The sequence below is a fragment of the Pagrus pagrus genome (genome assembly GCF_965226575.1).
Source record: "Pagrus pagrus genome assembly, chromosome: 22".
NCBI classification, from domain to species: Eukaryota; Metazoa; Chordata; class Actinopteri; order Spariformes; family Sparidae; genus Pagrus; species Pagrus pagrus.
Genome location: NC_140204.1, coordinates 387,151 through 409,181, shown reverse-complemented (window position 1 = coordinate 409,181; position 22,031 = coordinate 387,151). Strand labels below are relative to the sequence as shown.

At 44.1% G+C, this 22,031-nt stretch overlaps 3 protein-coding genes across 10 annotated transcripts in view; 1 reads left to right on the top strand and 2 right to left on the bottom strand.

Annotated features, from left to right (window-relative positions):
- dlg4b (discs, large homolog 4b) overlaps window positions 1–22,031 on the top strand; it is a 175,659-nt gene that overhangs the window by 135,081 nt on the left and 18,547 nt on the right. The gene's annotated exons all lie outside the window — the stretch shown is intronic.
- On the bottom strand, window positions 5,788–17,154 carry LOC311251765 (uncharacterized protein). Its single transcript, XM_084344403.1, has 10 exons — window positions 16,997–17,154; window positions 16,756–16,884; window positions 16,585–16,662; window positions 16,343–16,465; window positions 16,181–16,258; window positions 16,023–16,106; window positions 15,745–15,825; window positions 13,498–14,984; window positions 6,966–12,573; window positions 5,788–6,876 (listed from the first exon to the last, which is right to left on the bottom strand). Exons 2-9 carry the CDS (start codon window positions 16,822–16,824, stop codon window positions 7,626–7,628), a joined length of 6,948 nt encoding a protein of 2,315 aa, XP_084200529.1. The 5' UTR covers window positions 16,825–16,884; window positions 16,997–17,154; the 3' UTR covers window positions 5,788–6,876; window positions 6,966–7,625.
- LOC311251423 (uncharacterized protein) lies at window positions 16,841–21,492 on the bottom strand (the record flags this gene model as incomplete). The annotated part of the gene is made up of 11 exons (XM_084343818.1): window positions 21,470–21,492; window positions 19,359–19,676; window positions 19,111–19,209; window positions 18,831–18,894; window positions 18,532–18,635; window positions 18,168–18,440; window positions 17,715–17,808; window positions 17,523–17,590; window positions 17,168–17,389; window positions 17,023–17,035; window positions 16,841–16,884 (listed from the first exon to the last, which is right to left on the bottom strand). The coding sequence occupies exons 2-11, from the start codon at window positions 19,449–19,451 to the stop codon at window positions 16,841–16,843; spliced, it is 1,074 nt and encodes a 357-aa protein (XP_084199944.1). The 5' UTR covers window positions 19,452–19,676; window positions 21,470–21,492.

Here is a 22,031-nt window from a genome sequence, read left to right as displayed (position 1 = left end):
GTGTGTGTGTGTCTGTCTGTGTGTCTGTCTGTGTGTCTCTCTCTCTGTCTCTCTCTCTGTGTGTGTGGGGGAGACTCAGTGATGTTCTGCATTCTAGCTCACGCAATACACACCCATTATAAAGTCCTGAGTTTTTCCAAAATCACTCACCATCATTAGAGGGTCAGGGTTCAAAAATGAAACATCGTAGGAAAAAAGTTCAAATACAACTCAAATAGACAAGACCTGTGCCTACATTTTAAAGTTTGAATGGTGTTTCTAGGTGGAAGTAGGCCAGAGCAGGAGATGTTTGAAAAAGAGGCAGATTTGCGAGTTCTTTTGACCTCGTCCCATTCATTCTGATGGGAAACAGTTTTTCGCGTCTTACGACGCGAAAAATTAATATTCTGGAAAACTGAATAATAGCATACCGAGTCCGACCGAGGCGCACGTTTTGATATATTTTTTGTTTGTGTGCGCTCAACGGTGTGGGACGAGTTAAGTGCCGAAATCAGGCAAGGGGGTGTAGTAATACAAACACTAGACAATTTCCCGTTGGGAAATCGCGAGAGTGGGCTGTGCTCTGTGCAAATTCGCACCCCACGTACGTTGAGAACTTTCAGATCTACATTATATTATATTATATCTAAGTTGAAAAGCTGAAAACAGGCTGAAAGAGCTTAAAAAGCTGAACATTTTGATAGTTGAACGGTTTCTGTAGCTGAATCTATGCTGAAGTAGTAGCAGGATGAAATTTGAAAATGTCCCCATAAGGATGAATGGGAAAACACCTCCCAAACTCCTGCAGTTTGAGAAAAAAGTCTAATGGTTATGGCCAAAATATGTATAGAGTGAGTAACAGGAGACATTGCTGAACATTTTGATGTCTTTCTTATTACTGTAGAGTGAAAAATGAGGGAGCCAGAGCGAGAGACAAAACAGGTACTCTCTGCTCCACTCCAGAAATTTAGGCTCAAAGTTAACACTGCGGCTTATGGGGGAGACAGACAGACAGACAGACAGACAGACAGACAGAGACACACACACACACACTCACAGACATACAGACACACAGATGCAAACGCACACACAGAGAGAGACAGATAGACAGACAGACACACACACACACAGATGACATACACACACACGGACACACACAGACAGACAGACCGAACGGTTTCTGTAGCTGAACGTATGCAAAAGCAGTAGCAGGATGAAATTTGAAAATGTCCCCATAAGGAGTGTGTGTGTGTCTCTGTGTGTGTGTGTGTGTGTGTGTGTCTGTGTCTGTCTGTCGTGTGTCTGTCTATCTGTATGTCTGTCTGTGTGTGTGTGTGTCTGTGTGTGTCTGTGTCTGTTTGTCTGTCTGTCTATCTGTATGTCTGTGTGTGTGTGTGTGTGTGTGTGTGTGTGTGTCTGTGTGTGTCTGTCTGTCTGTGTGTGTGTGTCTGTGTCTGTGTGTGTCTGTCTGTCTGTCTATCTGTCTCTGTCTGTGTGTGTGTGTCTCTGCAGGGCCAGTTCGGCTTGGTTGCCGCGGTGATGGTTGTCGTTAACCCCTAGCAACCACCTGGGACAGCTGATTTGAGAGTGACTTTTGCCCCAAATCTAGACCTCAAACTAGTGCTATATCTTCAAAACCAAACATGATATTGGAAAATTTTCTTCACCATCAAGCCAGGAAGGCCTTAAAGAACACAGCCATTATTTTTGGTGGTCCTAGCTTCTGAAATGTGGTCATAGGAGCGAGTTAAAAACAGGGGCAGTTTGGAAAATCCTCGAAAATCCTCCTCCAGATTAACATTGGGGTAAATGGAGCAGTTGACAGCTACTCTTGTCGGTTGGAGGCAGATAAATCAAAAACCGTAAATCCTACCAATAAAGTGGACACATTGGGAGAAAGAAGACAAGTGTGGCTACAACTTGGTGAAAAAATCACTCTTCTACTGTGTAATTTGTGGCTGTGGTTGTCAGAGAAAGAGAAAAGTTGTGAGAGTTTTTCTGACTCTCCCCCCACTCTGGCAGTTGGCTCTGCACGAACATTCCGCAATACACACCCATTATAAAGTCCTGAATTTTTCCAAAATCACTCACCATCTTTCAAGGGTCAGAGTTCAAAAACGAAACATCGTGCAAAAAAACTTCAAATACAACTTAAATAGACAAGACCTGTGGCTCCTTTTTAAAGTTTGAATGGTGTTTCTAGGTGAACGTAGGCCCGAGCAGGAGATGTTTGAGATTTGCGATTTTTTTTTTCCTCGTCCCATTCATTCTTATGGGAAATTTTTCGCGGTTTTTCGCGTCTTACGACGCGAAAACTTCCGATCTGGAGAAAACAAATAATAGCATAAATCTCCCGATCGAGCCGCACGTTTTGATATATTTTTTGTTTGTGTGCGTTTAGAACTGCGGGGCAAGTTACGCGCCGAAGCGCAGGGGGGAAATCAATGTTAAACCGGGAGGAAGAATAATAATAAAAAAAGGCCCGGGGAAGAACAATAGTGGGCTGTGCTCCGCACAGCCCACTATGTACACCTCTGTACAGAGGTGTACATAGTGGGCTTTGCGGGGCACAACCCACTAACTAGACAATTTCCCGTTGGGAAATCGCGAGAGTGGGCTGTGCTCTGTGCAAATTCGCACCCCACGTACGTTGAGAACTTTCATATCTACATTATATTATATTATATCTAGGTTGAGAACCTGAAAATGGGCTGAAAGAGCTTAAAAAGCCGAACATTTTGATAGTTGAACGGTTTCTGTAGCTGAACGTATGCTGAAGCAGTAGCAGGATGAAATTTGAACATGTCCCCATAAGGATGAATGGGAAAACACCTCCCAAACTCCTGCAGTTTGAGAAAAAAGTCTAATGGTTATTGCCAAAATATGTATACAGTGAGTAACAGGAGACATTGCTGAACCATGTGATGTCTTTTTTATTACTGTAGAGTGAAAAATGAGGGAGCCAGAGCGAGAGACAAAACAGGTACTCTCTGCTCCACTCCAGAAATTTAGGCTCAAAGTTAACACTGCGGTTTATGGGAGAGACAGACAGACAGACAGACAGACAGAGACACACACACACACACACACACACAGACATACAGATATACAGACACACAGATGCACACGCACACACAGAGAGAGACAGATACACAGACAGACAGACAGACACACACACAGACAGACAGACAGACCGAACGGTTTCTGTAGCTGAACGTATGCAAAAGCAGTAGCAGGATGAAATTTGAAAATGTCCCCATAAGGAGTGTGTGTGTGTCTCTCTGTGTGTGTCTGTGTGTGTGTGTCTGTCTGTCGTGTGTCTGTCTATCTGTATGTCTGTCTGTGTGTGTGTGTGTCTGTGTGTGTCTGTGTCTGTCTGTCTGTCTGTCTATCTGTATGTCTGTGTGTGTGTGTGTGTGTGTGTCTGTGTGTGTCTGTGTCTGTGTGTGTCTGTCTGTCTGTCTGTGTATCTGTATGTCTGTGTGTGTGTGTGTGTGTCTGTCTGTGTGTGTGTGTGTCTGTGTCTGTGTCTGTCTGTCTGTCTGTCTGTCTATCTGTATGTCTGTGTGTGTGTGTGTGTGTGTGTGTGTCTGTGTGTGTCTGTGTGTGTCTGTGTCTGTGTGTGTCTGTCTGTCTGTCTGTCTATCTGTCTCTGTCTGTGTGTGTGTGTCTCTGCAGGGCCAGTTCAGCTTGGTTGCCGCGGTGATGGTTGTCGTTAACCCCTAGCAACCACCTGGGACAGCTGATTTGAGAGTGACTTTTGCCCCAAATCTAGACCTCAAACTAGTGCTATATCTTCAAAACCAAACATGATATTGGAAAATTTTCTTCACCATCAAGCCAGGAAGGCCTTAAAGAACACAGCCATTATTTTTGGTGGTCCTAGCTTCTGAAATGTGGTCATAGGAGCGAGTTAAAAACAGGGGCAGTTTGGAAAATCCTCGAAAATCCTCCTCCAGATTAACATTGGGGTAAATGGAGCAGTTGAGAGCTACTCTTGTCGGTTGGAGGCAGATAAATCAAAAACCGTAAATCCTACCAATAAAGTGGACACATTGGGAGAAAGAGGACAAGTGTGGCTACAACTTGATGAAAAAATCACTTTTCTACTGTGTAATTTGTGGCTGTGGTCGTCAGAGAAAGAGAAAAGTTGTGAGAGTTTTTCTGAGTCTCCCCCCACTCTGGCAGTTGGCTCTGCACGAACATTCCGCAATACACACCCATTATAAAGTCCTGAATTTTTCCAAAATCACTCACCATCTTTCAAGGGTCAGAGTTCAAAAATGAAACATCGTGCGAAAAAACTTCAAATACAACTTAAATAGACAAGACCCGTGCCTACGTTTTAAAGTTTGAATGGTGTTTCTAGGTCAACGTAGGCCCGAGCAGGAGATGTTTGAAAAACGTCGAAGATTTGCGAGTTTTTTTTTCCTCGTCCCATTCATTCTTATGGGAAATTTTTCGCAGTTTTTCGCGTCTTACGACGCGAAAAATTAATATTCTGGAAATCTGAATGATAGCACACCGAGTCCGATCGAGGCGCACGTTTTGATATATTTTTTGTTTGTGTGCGCTCAAAGCTGCGGGGCAAGTTAACCGTCAAAAAAAGGGCGGGAGGAAGAATAATAAAAAGAGGCGCGGTGAATAACAATAGTGGGCTGTGCTCCGCACAGCCCACTATGTACACCTCTGTACAGAGGTGTACATAGTGGGCTTTGCGGGGCACAGCCCACTAACTAGACAATTTCCCGTTGGGAAATCGCGAGAGTGGGCTGTGCTCTGTGCAAATTCGCACGCCACGTAAGTTGAGAACTTTCATATTTACATTATATTATATCTAGGCTGAAAGAGGTTAAAAAGCCGAACATTTTGATAGTTGAACGGTTCCTGTAGCTGAACGTATGATGAAGCAGTCGCAGGATGAAATTTGAAAATGTCCCCATAAGGAGTGTGTGTGTATGTCTGTGTGTGCGTGTGTTTATGTGTGTGTGTCTCTGTCTATCTGTCTGTCTGTGTGTGTGTGTGTGTGTCCCTGTCTATCTGTCTGTCTCTGTGTGTGTGTCCGTGTGTGTCTGTCTGATAGTCTGTGTGTCTCTCTCTCTGTCTCTCTCTCTGTGTGTGTGGGGGAGACTCAGTGATGTTCTGCATTCTAGCTCACGCAATACACACCCATTATAAAGTCCTGAGTTTTTCCAAAATCACTCACCATCATTAGAGGGTCAGGGTTCAAAAACGAAACATCGTAGAAAAAAAGTTCAAATGCAACTCAAATAGACAAGACCCGTGCCTACATTTTAAAGTTTGAATGGTGTTTCTAGGTGAAAGTAGGCCAGAGCAGGAGATGTTTGAAAAAGAGGCAGATTTGCGAGTTCTTTTGACCTCATCCCATTCATTCTGATGGGAAACAGTTTTTCGCGTCTTACGACGCGAAAAATTAATATTCTGGAAAACTGAATAATAGCATACCGAGTCAGAGCGAGCCGCACGTTTTGATATATTTTTTGTGTGTGTGCGCTCAACGGTGAGGGACGAGTTAAGTGCCGAAATCAGGCAAGGGGGTGTAGTAATACAAACACTAGACAATTTCCCGTTGGGAAATCGCGAGAGTGGGCTGTGCTCTGTGCAAATTCGCACCCCACGTACGTTGAGAACTTTTAGATCTACATTTTAAGTTTGACTAGTGTGTCTAGGTCAAACTATGCCAGAGATGTTGATTTTTGAAAAACGGTTTCATTTTTTTCATTGTCAATGAGAAATGAGGATTGACAATGCTATGATACAATACTACACTACACTACAATGCTACAATGTATTCATTTCACCACCTACCATTCATTCTCAGCATCTTCATCTATGGTGTTTGTTACAAACTAAAGCTAAACATGGAACATAATTAATAATTCAAGAGGCATACACCATCATTTTGTAACAGAGATAACGTTTATTTTTCTTAAAAAAAAAAAAAAAAAGCAGGCGGCTTTCTTCCTGGAGTGAAAAAAAGTCAAAGTTGAAAAACTCTTACTTCCCTTATTGTTGCTGCAGTCCTCTGGAGGTCTTCTTCCCACCGTCTGTATAAATGTTGCCAGATTTAAAAGACATAAATTAGTTACAGGTTTCAAAAGAGTGAAGTGAAAGTTGAGAATTTAATGAAATCTTACTTCCCGTATTGTTGTTGCAGTCCTCTGGAGGTCTTCTTCCCACCGTCTGTATAAATGTTGCCAGATTTAAAAGACATAAATTAGTTACAGATTTCAAAGACTGAAGTGAAAGTTGAGAATTTAATGAAATCTTACTTCCCGTATTGTTGTTGCAGTCCTCTGGAGGTCTTCTTCCTGCCGTCTGTAAATGTCAGATTTCAAAGACAAATTGGTTACAGGTTTCAAAGACTGAAGTGAAAGTTGAGAATTTAACGAAATTTTACTTCCCTTATTGTTGCTGCAGTCCTCTGGAGGTCTTCTTCCTGCCGTCTGTAAATGTCAGATTTCAAAGACAAATTGGTTACAGGTTTCAAAGACTGAAGTGAAAGTTGAGAATATAACGAAATTTTACTTCCCTTATTGTTGCTGCAGTCCTCTGGCGGTCTTCTTCCTGCTGTCTGTAAATGTCAGATTTAAAACACAAATTGGTTACAGATTTCAAAAGAGTGAAGTGAAAGTTGAGAATTTAACGAAATCTTACTTCCCTTATTGGTGCTGCAGTCTTCTGAAGGTCTTCTTCCTGCTGTCTGTATAATATGTTGTCAGATTTAAAAGACATAAATTGGTTACAAATTTCAAAGACTGAATTGAAAGATGAGAATTTAACTAAATCTTACTTCCCTTATTTTCTCCTGGGTTGTTGTCGTCGCTGGAGAGAGATCTGCTGAAGTCCTCTGGGGGTCTTTCTCACTGGATCATCCTAGAAAGACAATGACATCATCATTGAGTTAAATCACTCAATGCAAATGAATCACTCAAAAAAAAAAAAAGGAAAAAAAAGACACTTACCTTGTGATGGACCTGGTTTGACATGCAGCTTGGTCTGCATCTCAGCTGGATGTTCAGCTTCCTCCCTGCAACGATGAATAGTGACAACAACCCAGCAGAAAAAGAAAAAGAAAAAGAAAAAAAAGAAAATACAGTAAAAAAAAGAAAATACAATAAAAACACAATAACATTACATGATAGATGCATGATTAAAAATAAAATTAGATTACATGATACATGCATGATTAAAAATACAATTACATTACATGATACATGCATGATTAAAAATACATAATTACATGGTAACTTTTGTGACCTCATGAGAAGAATTTGCTGACCCCATTCTAAAATGAACAAATACACAAATATATAAATAAAGACATTTACATTTCCACAAGATTAAACCATTTCCAGCCAAGACATGCCACTGTAACAACATACATATGAAAAACAATTACATGACAAAATGCACAAAGACTAAACGAGTAAATCCTGAAATAAATTACAGCATGATTTAACAATGATAATTAGCTCAATAAATCACAAATCACTTGGCTCAATAAATCACAATGATAATTAGCTCAATAAATGAATTAGCTCAATAAATAACCAAATCACAGACTCCAGATACACTGTAAAACGTGGCACAACAGGTCTTGGACAGAACAGCTGGAGAGGCTATTAGTCAGTCAAAACACAATAAACTGGACTGTGGTAACTGTAATACGTTTGGAGAACACCTGATTGAAGACATTTATCGGGATGTGAAATATAAATGTGGTCAATCAGTGTGTTCTTTTCGGTTGTCGAATTTGCTACTAATTGAGTGTACCCTCTGGACTGAAACAAATCTCGGATACTTTTTGTCCCTTTTGAAAGGAGGTCCTCGTTAAAATCGCCACAAACAACGATGGGCTGCTGACCTGACATTTCCAATGAGTCCAAGAGCTTTTCCAAGTTTGGGAGAAAGATTCCCAGTTGAAAACTTGGCGGTTTGTACACAGTCGCTATTAGCACTTTGACTGGAGCCTCAATTTTGACGACAACAAACTCCAAATCAGTGACGTTTTGCATGTACCTGCGAGGCTCTGCTTGAACAGTGTCTCTACAGTACATCGCAACTCCACCTCCCTCTTTTTTGGCCATGTTCACACAGCTGTTGTAAGACAGCTGTCTGCTACGTGTGAACATGGTGTGCCCCTCCAAATGAAAAATTTCAGCGACAGAGGAGCCCGACAAGTGTGTCTCTGTTAGGCAAAGCACATCTGCTTGTCGGAGCTCGTGATGCGATTTCAGGTCCACCATGTGACATGGCAGACCCTGCGTGTTGTGGTGGACGATTGTCAAAACCTTTGGAGTTTGTTTAACAGATTTCAACAGCGTCAACAATGGTCGACAGCTTTGGAAAGATGCTTGAGGCATACTTTCCAGAGCTGTCTTGATCTTGGGGTCAGCGTAAATTTTTTTCTCATCAAAGTCAAGGATGGTGAGACCTTGAAGCGACGTTGTGCGGCTGAGAGCAACGTAGGCCATACCGGGCTCAAAAACACGCTTCAGACACACAACGGCCGACGGCATGGTCATTCCTTGAACTTTGTGGGTCGTACACGCGAAAGCTAATTTGAGGGGGAACTGGCGACGAACAACCCCCTTTCTATTACTTAGGTGCTCCTCAGATCTTTCTATGTACACCGAGTTATCTGAGGGACCTAACATTTTTTTGCGGAATCTCTGTCCTGCTGTAGGATTGTCCAGCAGGAGTCCAATCATCTTCACGCCTTGTGGTTCTTCAAATACAATGTTCGAAATGGTTCCAAATGTACCGTTCACGAGGCCGTCCTCCACATCTAAATTTCGGATCAACATAACGCGTACTCCTTGAGCAGCCATTATGTTGTCGGGCAAGTCTCGCCTGTGTCCTTTAATTTGCCCAGACACAAACGTCATGCAGCCAGTTCTGGGGTCTTTTCGAAAATCACGAGCTGCAATGGCAGTCGCGTTCTCGTAGGAGGCGTTTACGATGTCGGCGTTGTGACGGTCTACTTCTTTGTTTGTGGCGTAGATGTGTAGACCCTGTGCTGTGCAATGCTGACTATCAGCCACCGCCTGTGTAAGCAAGAGCCTGTCTTCATCTAACAAAGGATCTTGCTTTTGCTTCACCCTGAGACGGTTCAAGAGTTCAGCAAAAGCTCGATCGTCTTTCTGTCGCATGATCTCTGTCAGGGTGACCATTTTGAAGTGATCCTTCCAGAGATCAAACTCGGTCTCTTCGTACACACACAGCGGCTTGGCTTTACCAAGGGGCGGCAGTTGATAAAAGTCACCTACGGCCAGGACAGACATGCCTCCGAACGGCTTCCGATTACCCCTGATCTGCTGAAATCGCCAATGCACGTAGGCAAATAGCTCTTTAGAGACCATGGATATCTCGTCGATGATGAGAATCTCAGCGTTCGCCAGCGTTGCTCTGACCTCGTCCAGTGCATTTCCAAGACCTTGATAAGGTGGCTTCAAGGACCTTGGCAATTTGAGAATCGAGTGCAACGTGTTGCCTGATATGTTGAATGCCGCTGTACCCGTGAATGCGGTCAGCAGCACTGCCGGTTGGGACATGTCTGCGTCGTCCCGAAATCTCGGGAGCTCACGCAGAACTCTCGTTGCCTCGTGGTGAATGCACTTGATCACATGCGATTTGCCACATCCAGCCCCTCCCGATAGGAAGTAATAAAACGGTTCTGGATTGTGGCCCCAGACTAGGTCAAAGCACCACTGTCGAACGCTGTAGAAAACGGAAGCCTGAGTTTCGTTCAGACTTTGGTACATTTTCCTAACAAAGTCTGGACTCAACTCTGGAGCATCTATTCTAGGCATAGAGCTCCCCTTATCCTTTTTAGTGCCGAATTCCGGGACGTCTTCGCCGTTTTCGTCCTGATCGCGAGGTTCGAGTTCCGCCATGCACTCCAGCCTGTCTACTTCGACTTCGGGCGCAAAAGAGTTCCACGCATTCACGAGAGGACCGCACACCTCAAGCTGTTCAAACGCAGCGTCCATGCTTTTTCCCTGGCCCTCGTAGCGTTTTTTGTTGCGCCCCACAATTTGCTCTACTGTCATACCCCACTTCTCGCCACACTTGTAAAACTGTTCGTAAGTGGGGTACGCGTTATCTGTCAGATCGGCGTCGGATCGATGTGGCAGATAAAGTTTCAGCAGTCGTCTGTAAAACTTTTCTGGATTTTTTTCCTCAGAGAAGCGCGTGAATCTAATAATCGCCGGTTTTCCCACGGTTCTCTTTTGGATATATCCCTGATCGTTTAACAGCGAAATGGCGTTCGGACTTTCCTTTTGATGGCCGTAGAGTACCCTGTACTCCGACACAAACTCGGCCAGGCACATGCCTTCAAACTCTCGATCGCGAGGTCTGTTGATGTATTTCTCAGGCAACCCCGACATCCATACGTCCTCCGATTGCGGGTCCATTTTTTCCAGTCTACCCATGGGGTGACTCATTCTCACGCCGTCCTCGTCGGTCCGAATGAAGGCCACGGATCGGGAGCACTTCTTGAGGCGTAAGCTGCAGGTACGGGCTACGGCCTCTTGAGCGCTGACCTCTCTGTGTTTAGAGTAGGCCTGCATAATTTGTTTCATTTCGTCGCGCTCGTTAACGTCAGATTGCTTAACATCTTTGATGACGTTCTTAAGGAATTCCGTCATCTCGTGCTCCGGTTTTGTTACGTACGACATCATGTACATGATGCAGCTATAATCGTCTATGACGTACTGGATGTCCATATTTGCGTTCCACGCCCTAAGCAAATCGGGATTGTAGGCATTAACCCAACAATCATTTGGATGGCGCCTCAGCATCACGACGTGACTGTTTGCCAGGCACTCTGCGGCGTCGACGTATTCTTCGTGAGTCAAGTTGCACCGGCAAAGCAAGTCTGTCAAACTGCTGAACGAAGCGGCCGGATCCATAAGCAGATCTCTAAGTGGTTGGAGCGTTTGTTTAGCCAATTTTTGTTGGTCTGCGAGGGCCTTTTTCTGCTCCGCTATTTCTGCTTCGAAGTCTGCATCATCTTGATCTTCTTTTTGGTGGCAATTAATAGTGGGGGGCCTGGTGATGAACGTTTTATCCATCGGTAGTTTTGGAAAGCCGAACCTGCAGGCTACATTACCCTTCTTACAGGACTTTGAATGTTTCCTGCTGTGCACCTGAACCTCTGACACTGTTTTGTGGAGTTCCGGATCTGCGTCAGGGTCGGGCATTTTGCAACTAATATAACGATCTATAAATTCCCTGATTTCTCTATCGGAGGCGTCTTCGAATTTAGGCGAATCTTTTATCCAAATAAGCATGTGGATGTGCGGGCTTCCCCTGGCTTGGAACTCGACGCGATAAAAATAATCATCTACTTCCCCGAGCGGTTGTGCGGGAGAGAGGATGAGGTTTGTCATGAGAGCTTCGACTCTCTTTTCAAACATGCGCATTACTGTGACGGGGTTACTTCTCAGAATGTCGCATTTTGTTTTCCAATCCAAATCTGAAAACGGTTGTTGTTGTTCACCCTGCTGAGCTTTGATGGCCTCTATGAACTCAGGCCATCTCATCTCAGCAGCAGAGAACGTCGCAAAAAATGTCGGTTTTCCAATTTGACGAACCATCGCGTGCACGTCTTTGAGGGTTTTGTTCCAATAGGCTGGAGTGCCTCTGAGAGGTTGCATGAACCTAGTCGCGTCTTGGTTCATAATGAGCCGCTCTACTTCGTCCTTATCCTGGAGCATGACGTTATTGATCCTACGGCCGTCTCTGGTTTTGGACTTTCCTTTGCGCATTTGTATAGACATGCTACTGGTCGCGAGGTGAGTCTCTGTAACAAACTGCGCAAAGAAAAGATAACTCTGGTCACTTGCAAAACGCGCATCTGCAGCAAAGAGCCTACAATTAAAGTAGAGACTCGGGGACAGGGAGACGCTTCTATCTTCGTCCAACGTGTTCTCTCCCGTCGGAAATTGCACAGGAAAAGCCATGGCCTCTAACTTGGGTACGGTGAAAAAACCAACCGGTTTGTTGCCTTGCGCGGGGGCAACACTAAATACGCCGTCGCCATATGAAAGGATTTCCTGTGCAATGTCGGGGGGCTGCATGCAAGTGTCCAGGGAGAGGCCTGGTCTCAGCTCCTCCTCTTCTTCCTCCTCAGCGGCTTCTGACTGTCCCGGTTCATTTTCGCTTTTGAAGAACTCCTCTAAATCTACATCCATATCGTCCTCTGGGATGCTGGGATACTCTTCTCCGATGGGCTCCTCTTCTCCGATGGGCTCTGGTCTCAGCTCCTCCAACTGTCCCGGTTCATTTTGGCTCTGAAAAAAATCATCCAAATCTACATCCCTATCGTCCTCTGGGATGCTCGGCTCCTCTTCCGGTCTGAACTCTTCTGGGATGGGCTCCTCTTCTGAGCTGGGCTGCGGTCTCAGCTCCTCCTCTTCTTCTTCAGCTGCCTCGAACTGTCCCGGTTCATTTTGACTGTTAAAAAATTCCTCCAAATCGACATCCCTATCTTCCTCTGGGATGCTGGGCTCCTCTTCTTCGAGCAGACAGTCGAAAGTGGCAGTCTCGTCGATAAACACATTTCTATATTCCGAATGCGTTTCTCTCAATTTTGCAAGGGCAGCTAGCACATTCTGCATATTAACGGTGTAGAAGTGCTGGTAACCTTTGTACTTAATATGCCTTTTCAATTTGACTTGAAGCAGCTGCGCTTCTGCTCTGGGCCTTGGGAGACTGTTGACGATCGATTGCACCTCTGCTGGAACGCACACAACAGCTCCGTGGACTGCCCTCTGTTGGCCTTTTGGCAGAGCAACAATTTTGGCAAAGGGAAGGATTTTTGAAATCAGCTGCCTCTCAAGCATATTAAGTGTAGCCAATTCTGTGGGGATGGGCGCCAACTCTAAATTGTTTGCGACTGCCATGGGTGGTATGCGTCCTCTGCCAAGGTGGCCGTCACAGGTGTCGCATATCCACTCATGCAGTCTCTCTTGTGGCACAGAGCAAGGGGTAGAGCACTCGCCGTCGCAAAAGTGAACATATTTTCTTGTCAAGCATGCTGCCGCCACTTTTGCGTGCTCCCTATATTTTTGTCTTTTACATTCTTTGACCTGATTAGGAAACATGGCTCTGTGACAAACGGTACAAATGTATGTGGGTCCATGGCTAATGGACTCACGAAAGACAGCTATGGCTACTGCGATCACCGGATCAATCAGGGGCTTGGGGCGGTGGTGCACAATTTGTCTGTATTTGCGTCTGATTCTAAGCGCTTTCCGCATCTTGTAAAATACACTAAAGGCAGCATTTGTGTCCAATTTGGTTTTTCTCTGCTGGTTGCAACGTTGATTGAAACGACGTCTAAATTCCAGATCATTCTGATATCTAACATTGAACTTGTGCTTTTGCTTTTGCCTATAGCTTTGATCTGTGTTGTATCTCAGAGACATGCCAAATGTTTGTCTGCTCCGAAACGCTGCATCTGATCTGTATCTGTCAGTCATGTACCTCTTCTGTCTGGCGCGGAACGTGGCATCTTCCTTGTATCTTTCTGTAATGACTTTCTTCTGTCTGGTGCGGAACGCGGCATCTTCTCTGTATCTATCTGTAATGACTTTCTTCTGTCTGGTGCAGAACGCGGCATCTTCCTTGTACTTCTTTGTGACGTAAGTCTTCTGTCGTCTTCTGAAAGTAGCATCTTCCCTGTATCTTCTGACGACTTCTTCCCTCTTCTTGTCTCGAACTTTTGCGTTTTTGTGGTAAAATTCGAAGGATCGCTGTTTCCGATCGAGACCGTCTTGGGCGTATTTTCTCCTTTGTGCTTGGAGTTTGCTGTTGTACTTGTTGCTTCTTTGTTCACCAGACAGTAATGTGTGTTTTTTGCTGGCTTTCCGCATCACTTTTCTTCGCTGATGCTTTGGCCACTTTGTCAAATTCTCTTTTGCTGGCGGCGCGGGGGCAGTCTTGAGGACAGGTTCCGACGCTTGCGGTGCGGGGGCTGCTGCCGGCGGTGCGGGGGCTGTCTTTCGGACGGGGGCTGCTGACGGCGGTGTGCGGGCTGTCTTGCGGACGGGGGCTGCTGACGGCGGTGCGCGGGCTGTCTTGCGGACGGGGGCTGTCTTGCGGACGGGGGCTGCTGACGGCGGTGCGCGGGCTGTCTTGCGGACGGGGGCTGCTGACGGCGGTGCGCGGGCTGCTGACGGCGGTGCGCGGGCTGTCGCTGTCGGTGCGCGGGCTGCTGCTGGCGGTGCAGGGGCTGTCGCTGGCGGTGCAGGAGCCGTCTTAAGGACACGCTCTGCTGCTGGTGGGAGAGCTGTACTGGGTTTAGGAGATGCCTGAGGGCGTTCTCTGGAACCAATGGCTTCGAATGACACCGGCACAAACTCGTAACCGGCAGAAGGTCCACGATTTGAAAAGAGTTTGTGCAGGTGGTCAGCCAAGTCACTGATTTCCGAGAAGGTCCTCATAATTGCAGTTCCGTGGGGGTGAGGTAAGCCCACCGCGTTTCTCGAGTGTGAATCAAACACACCGTACCTGCCTGATTGGTCACGGAAAACTGCAATGCACTCCGGACTAACTATGATTAAAGCCAGATTAACGTCGCCTGACAAACACTCTAACTGTGTGGCTAGGGGCAGATACCAATCCTGGCCTTCACTGGCTTTCACAAGTCCACACCTGATTTCAGGCATGTGGACGTTACACACCTCTGTGTCAGTCAGGACTTTTTTGGGCAGTTCTTCCACAGTGAGATGGTCACTGCGGAATGTTTTTTTCCGGATCAGCTGACGTTTTACATCTACATAAAGCGAATCTCCCTTTGCCAGCACTCTATCGAGGGCAGCAGTGTTGAACTGACAGCCCTCGTTTTGATACGCCAGAAAAGTCAGGGACATGCAGGTACACTGGTGGTTCCTGGAGAACTTCCTGTACCTCATGTGACTCTGACTATGACTAGCCCTAACAGTAGCCCTAACAGTAGCCCTAACCGGTACCTGAAATATAAGATAAATTATAATCATTATCATAAAGTATTACTTATTAGCATAATCATAAGCCTAGTTAACATTAATATTAGTTGTAGTAATTATCATAAAGTATTACTTATTAGCATAATCATAAGCCTAGTTAACATTAATATTAGTTGTAGTAATTAACTGTTTCATATACTACAGTCATAGCATAGTGACAGGTTAAGGAAATGTGACTAAAAACATTTTACCTACTGCAGCTTTAATTAAATTAATAACTATCAACTCTCATACATCCCTAGTACTTGTCTCACACCTATTACACATGAAAACATTGATAAATATTTAAATTTATACTACAATGGCAGTGTATTAAAAACGTAGCTTACATGGGAGTCAATGGCACAAAAAGGTTGGTTTTGGGTTGGGTCTTTTTTTTTTTTTGAATTGGATTCATTGAAATGGTTAAAAAAAACATGACAGAAATTTTAAACTCACCAGATTGACACTTCAAGATGTTAACTGACCAAGATAATAAATCAGAAAACCTCTGTTCCGTTACTTGTGTATCTTTAAACAATTGATAAAATCGTGTCAAACTAGTTGTTCAGTTATTGTTCATAATTGTATTACCATTATTACTTTTATTATTAACAATAATATATTATTAATTCTCCTTCATTTCCTTAATAGTTTTGGCATTTCAGTTGAAAGTAAACCATACTTTCCCCTCAAACAAACACTTTATTAAGCCCACGATAAACCCAAATGTAAATGTCCTTACCTTTTTCGAAGGGGACTGAGAGGTGGAGAGTCCGTCGTCGATGATCCAGGGCCAGCAGGTCGATGCGGGTGACGAGACGGTCTGTGAAAAGTCATAAACACCAGTTAATATTTAGACATGAGACAACACAACGCAGCAAGTTTCCAAATGTATTTACTCACTGACATTTGTGAACTGCAGAGAAAGATATGGTATCAGACATGTTAAATGAACCAGTGTAATGTAGTTACAGCTGATTTTACAGTAAACGTTGTGTGTGTCAGTTGTGGAGCAAATACCTTAGCTGGGCGAGGAGAATGACAGGCCGCAGCTTTAAGGGTCTGGGACGGTCCAGCCGGTGAAGGAGTCTTCATCCTGGCCACCTGAGAACAAATAATTCAGCAAAATGAAGACTTTAATGACATTATGAACTTTATTCAATAGGAATAATATTTACCTTGGCAGCCGGTGAAGAGCAGGGGGTCACCGGATCACCCAAACTGCAGGACAACCTGGCTGGAGGGGATCCAACCAGCTATTGAGACATGAGAACAAACATGTTAAACTTTACACATCTCAGTGCATGTTCTGTGTGAGATTGTGTCAGAGAGTAACATACGTTGGTCACTGAAGTTTGGGTGCTGGGGGGTGGTCCGTCCATGGTCCTGGACCGAGGGGGGGGGCTGGAGGGGGCGTCGTCCTCCAGTCTCCGTGACAGCCTGGCTGGAGGGGATCCAACCAGCTGTTGACAGATGAGGACAAATATATTAAAATTCAGACAGAGTGGACAATGTAGTTATGTCTCCATGAAGACACCGTTTCAACTGTAAACACTGACTGTGTGTCAATTGCGCAACATACGTTGTTCACAGGAGACTGGCTGCGAGGGGGGCGTCTCTCCGTGGTCCTACGACGCCTGGCTGCCGCTGGGGAGGCCACCTGCACCGTTAAATAAAAACATAGCACCAGTAACTGTAGGGAACCAGCAGAAACTTTATAATACAGCTGAGAAGAATATGTCAGATCATTTACCTTCTTGCGCGCCGGAGGAGACGGGACGTCCGCCACGTCAGACAGCCGAGAAGGAGACACTTGCTCCATAGCACGAAGGGACGTGCTACTGAACCAAATTGGGTTCAGTGGGAGGAAGGACTCCTTCTCCTGTGAAAGACAAAAACAAAAACAAAAAAGACATGAATATTTGTCTGGTCAAATACACAAAGTTTAAATACTAACCAGTTAACTTGTTGTGAAAAAAAGAAAAATTAGTCACCTGCTGCTGAGCCGCGCTGGCCTGACCGGGAACCTGCGACTGGGAAAGCACAACACATATTTGATTAAATAGGTGCTTTTTAAGTTACGACTGTGAACCTGTTCACCATAATGTACATAAACACAAGTAAACACAAATGATAATATAGTTATAATAAAAAAGCGTACTAACCTTGGGGCTCTGACCAACGACCTTCCATTGGAAGGGGTCAGAAGACAGAGGGGCACGTACCTCGCCCTTCACAACCAGCTTAGGAGAAACCTTCCTAAGCGGCTGTGAAGGGGTAGGAGACACCGTGGGAGGAGGAGGTGGTGGTGTCTCCAGGAACTGCTCCGTGGAGGTCCACAGCAGCTCGGCGAGGATGCCCATCCCCTCACGGTCGCTCAGGTGAACCTGCAGGAATGACAAATCCATTTACAGACAAAGTTCAACTCTAAAAAGCGTAGCTCGTGTTGACGGTTTCATATTAACACACAAGAAATTATAGACAATTAGACTTTTTCTATCACACAGATATTCTACTTACGCCGTCTCTGCTCCACAGCTCCAGGCGCGTACGGGGGAAGTACTCCTCGGCAGAGAAGTACCTCACACCTAAAATGTAAAAAAGAAAAAAAGTGAGTCATTACAACATCCACACATGTAGCATCATGACTATGTTCATCACAGACATTTTTAAGTACATTTCTTTTTCTTGACAAGATATCGTTTTACATACCCATACGAGCTGCCACGCGGTGGAACTCTTGGCGGAGGGCCCGCTGGTGCTCCTCATCCTCAGTCAGGCGGGGGGGGAAGTCCAGCACAAAGACCTGTAGAGAACAAAATTTTAGAAAACACCAACTGACAGTTTCATTCAAAAATCACACACACACCACATTAAGTACACATTATTATTTAAAAGCTCATACAATTAGTCTTATTAGAGTAGTCAGTCTACTTCTATTGTTGTTAAACTACTAAGAATGCAGGACAAGGGAGACATGAAATAAAAGCTTACCATGGGCGCGGAGGTAGTCGAGTGGTTAGAGCTCATGCCACATACGCAGCAGACTCTGGTTCAAATCCCTTTGCTGCATGTCACACCCCCTCTCTTTCCCATTTCAAAATGCAGTTTGTCTAAATAAATAAAAAAAGGTGTCTACGCCAAAAAAAATGCATAAATGCTTACCTTCGGCCAGCGGTCCCTCACAGCAGCGAGGAGTTGGCCGTAGTCCGCGGCTGCCTCGTCCACGGTCCTGCTCGCCGTCAGGTTGTTACTGGGGGCAAGAACACAGACAGCATCAGGGGTCCGAGGAATAACAGCGTGAACAACCTCAGTCCGCAGCTGAGCGGCATGGGCCCCAGGGGTCGACATGAAACCAAAAGTATACTTCCCTTCTGGCATCACGACGAAGCCGTCCACGATGGCCCGGAGATGGGAGTCCCCGACAATCAGAACAAACTGCAACAACAAAGACAATTTCTTTAGCATGAAAATCATTAATCCCTCTCAAGATCAATTACTTCCTTCATAAACTGGACAATAATAGCACCTTCTTGTCAGGAGACTCCGGTGGGATGACCAACTTGTGGCTCCGTCCGGTGAGCTTGGAAGTTGGCCACCTCCGCACCCGATGGCGGTAACCAGTACCGCGGCCTGTTTAGTAAAGGACAAAACAGATTTTAAAAAAAAGAAAAAGTGTAAAACTAATGAAGGAAAGCCTACCAGGAAACATCAACAATCACTTGTTTATACCAGTAAAAAAAGTACATGAAAACCAGTTTAAAAAGTGTAATATTGATGATTCATTAATTTATTGTTCATTTAGGGATAAAACAGGTGGATACTTACGTGCACGAACCTCGGCACGACCGGTGCTCCAGAAGGGCTTGGCTGGGGGTGAAGAGCCAACCACCTGATGACAGATAAAAAAAATAAACATAAAATAATAATAAATCATAACAACAACAAGCATAAGATAGACAAACAAGTTAAAACAAAATATAATAAAACATTTAAAGCAATACAAACATTACAAACACATTTAACCTCAGACAATGTCTTTGCACGTGTGTGTGTGTGTGTGTGTGTGTGTGTGAGAGTGTGAGAGTGAGAGTGAGAGAGAGCATACGTTGCCAACTGGAGCGCGGGAGCAGAGGGGGTGGGTCTCCCTGGTCCGCTTGGTCCTTGACCCGCTAGAAGGCTCCTCTCCGGCCGGAGGGGACACCGTCTGAAGAAGAAACATTAACATCAAAGATATGGCAGACACACAGAACTCAGCATTAAAAAAGGAAAAAGCAATAGGTGTAACATTTCTACAGCCATTTTCATGCAGACAGTTGTCACTGCGACACAGAAGCTTATCTACTGTGTAAGTACCTTCGGGGGGGGAGGGGGAGAACTCGGCTCCTCCAGGTTGAGCCTAGTCCAGCGCTGCTTCAGCGCCGCAGACCGCCTCGACTTCCTGGGCATCCTGCTGAAAGTCAAAAACAAAGAAAACACGAGAAATGCTTCTCAAATGTTAGTAAATGTAATTGAAGACAACGTTATATAATATCTTGTATGCAAAATGAATGTGGTGATTGTGGGTGTGTGGGTGATGTGGTGATACACAAGGTTGATGCTCTGCTCTGACGGTTGAGGGCGATTAATCTCAGTGGATGGTCACTCTCAGCTGCAGCACAGGAACCCTTTAATCTAAAAGAGAAAGTGCAATAAAAAGATAAGTGTCTCAAATGTTACGAGTCAGTATTAGCAACAAGCTAATAGCATAACAGACACACGTACATCTGTACTTGTCATAATGTGTGTTTTTGGGCACAGTATTTTTTTTTAAATAATTCTATATTATAATAACTATCAATGATATAAATGATTTTATACTACACAGTATTCTCAAAACAAAGAATTACTATGAGACAATGAATATACTACACAAGTAAAAACAACATTAACTTCAACTGTACAAGATTTTATCAACATCTGAATGCACATTTATTCCCAAAAGCAAAAATAGTCACGTATGAAAATGCTTCCTATTCCATTTAATCAAGGCAGGTTGTAAAAGTGTATAATACATTTAAGTATGATACTTTTCTAACTAAATAAAAAAACATTTCATCACATTTTATCACAGACAATCAAACAAACACGGAAAAAGAGAAATGTGCTTTTCGGTGGACAGAAGGGAGTATTAAATACTAGTCAAACTAAACAAGTGGATAAAAAAAAAAAATACAGCTTTCAGCTTGTATTAATGTTCTTGTATAAAAACAGAATACCTAAATAAAACCCTTTTTTTAAAATCCCAAAATCATGAGTGTAATATCGCCTATTAAAAATCTGACCTGTGCTAATGATCTATGCATGACAGTCCAGTTCACACCGGAAGAGAAGATGGCCGCTGTTCTTATATAGAAACAGATCGGCCATAAACATCCGTCCAACCAAAATCACGAGACAGTAATGTCTAGCTTCAATAAGCTCACTTTTGTTCAACATGTACGGATGTTATGAGTAACATCTATTAAAAAATCTGACCTGTGTTAAGGGTCTATGCATGAGACAGTACAGTTCACACCAACAGAGAAGATGGCCGCTCGCGCCACCAGAGACCAAAGGCCAGAGTTCACGCTGTTAGCATCTAGCTCGGCCTTATGTTTTAGCTTTTAGCTCAGTGTTCTTATATAGAAACAGATCGGCCATAAACATCAGCCTAACCAAAATCACGAGACAGTAATGTCTAGCTTCAATAAGCTCCCTTTTGTTAAACATGTACGGATGTTAGCACAGTTAGCTTTTCTTCATAGAAAAAGCAAATCACCGCTGTTGGCTTCGACTGCGGCCTACTGGTTTATGTACCAGAGCCTAGTAGCGCCGTTAGCTCGTCTTAATAGTGTTGTATTGAAACAGACTGACGGAGACCCATTACTGTTAGCTACACAGACACATTCACACAGTTAGCTTTTCGCTCCGGTTAGCTTTTCTTCATAGAAAAAGCAAATCACCGCTGTTGGCTTCGACTGCGGCCTACTGGTTTATGTACCAGACCCTAGTAGCGCCGTTAGCATGCTTAATAGTGTTGTATTGAAACAGACTGACGGAGGCCCATTACCGTTAGCTACACAGACACATTCTGTACTTATGGACCCCTGTAGCTTTGCTAACCGCTGCTGGCCCGGAGCTACTGGGCTCCGACTAGCCGAGCGCTCGGTCACTCGAGCTAGCGCTCCGCTAGCGTTACTGCTATAACAGACCGACCGTTAGCAGTTAGCTAACGCACGTTAGCTTGGCTAGTCGGAGCCCAGTAGCTCCGGGCCAACAGCGGATTAATATTGATGAAACAGACCGACCATAAACAATTACATTCATTTTTCCGAAATCATGAGTTATCGTGATCATAGGAGAGATAGTAATGTCTAATGTCTTCAATAAAATCCACTTTTATGAACGATTTCAGTGTGCTCATGTCAAACATGACTGGTACTTACCTACAAGTAGGTCAAAGGGGACGAGCAGAGCCGGACCAGGGTTATATCAAGGCCAAAATCACGCCACACAACTGTCCAATCAGAGTCCTCCCGTGTTATCTGTCATCTGTATCCGAGGTGATTTGTCAAGTGAGATGGCTGATATCTGTGCACTTGAGACAGACTCCAGACTCTGCTGCAGTTCATGATTAATATTTATTTTTATGAATGTAATACATTAAAAAAAACATCAATGTTAATTAGAAAACTTATTTAATAGTAATATTGATTGATTAATATTGAATTATTGTATTATATATCATTAAATACTGAACATAAAACAATTTATATTATATCAGCTGTTGGAGTATGAAGAGATATTACAGTGAGAATGAGTCAAATACTCTGAATCAGACTGAGAAATTCAATAAATCTCAATATATTGATGATTGGAAACATTTAAATATTTGAATCAGAATCAGAATTCCTTTATTTGTCCAGCAAATGGGGAAATTTGTGTGTGTGTGTGTGTGTTATCTGTCATCTGTATCCGAGGTGATTTGTCAAATGAGATGGCTGATAT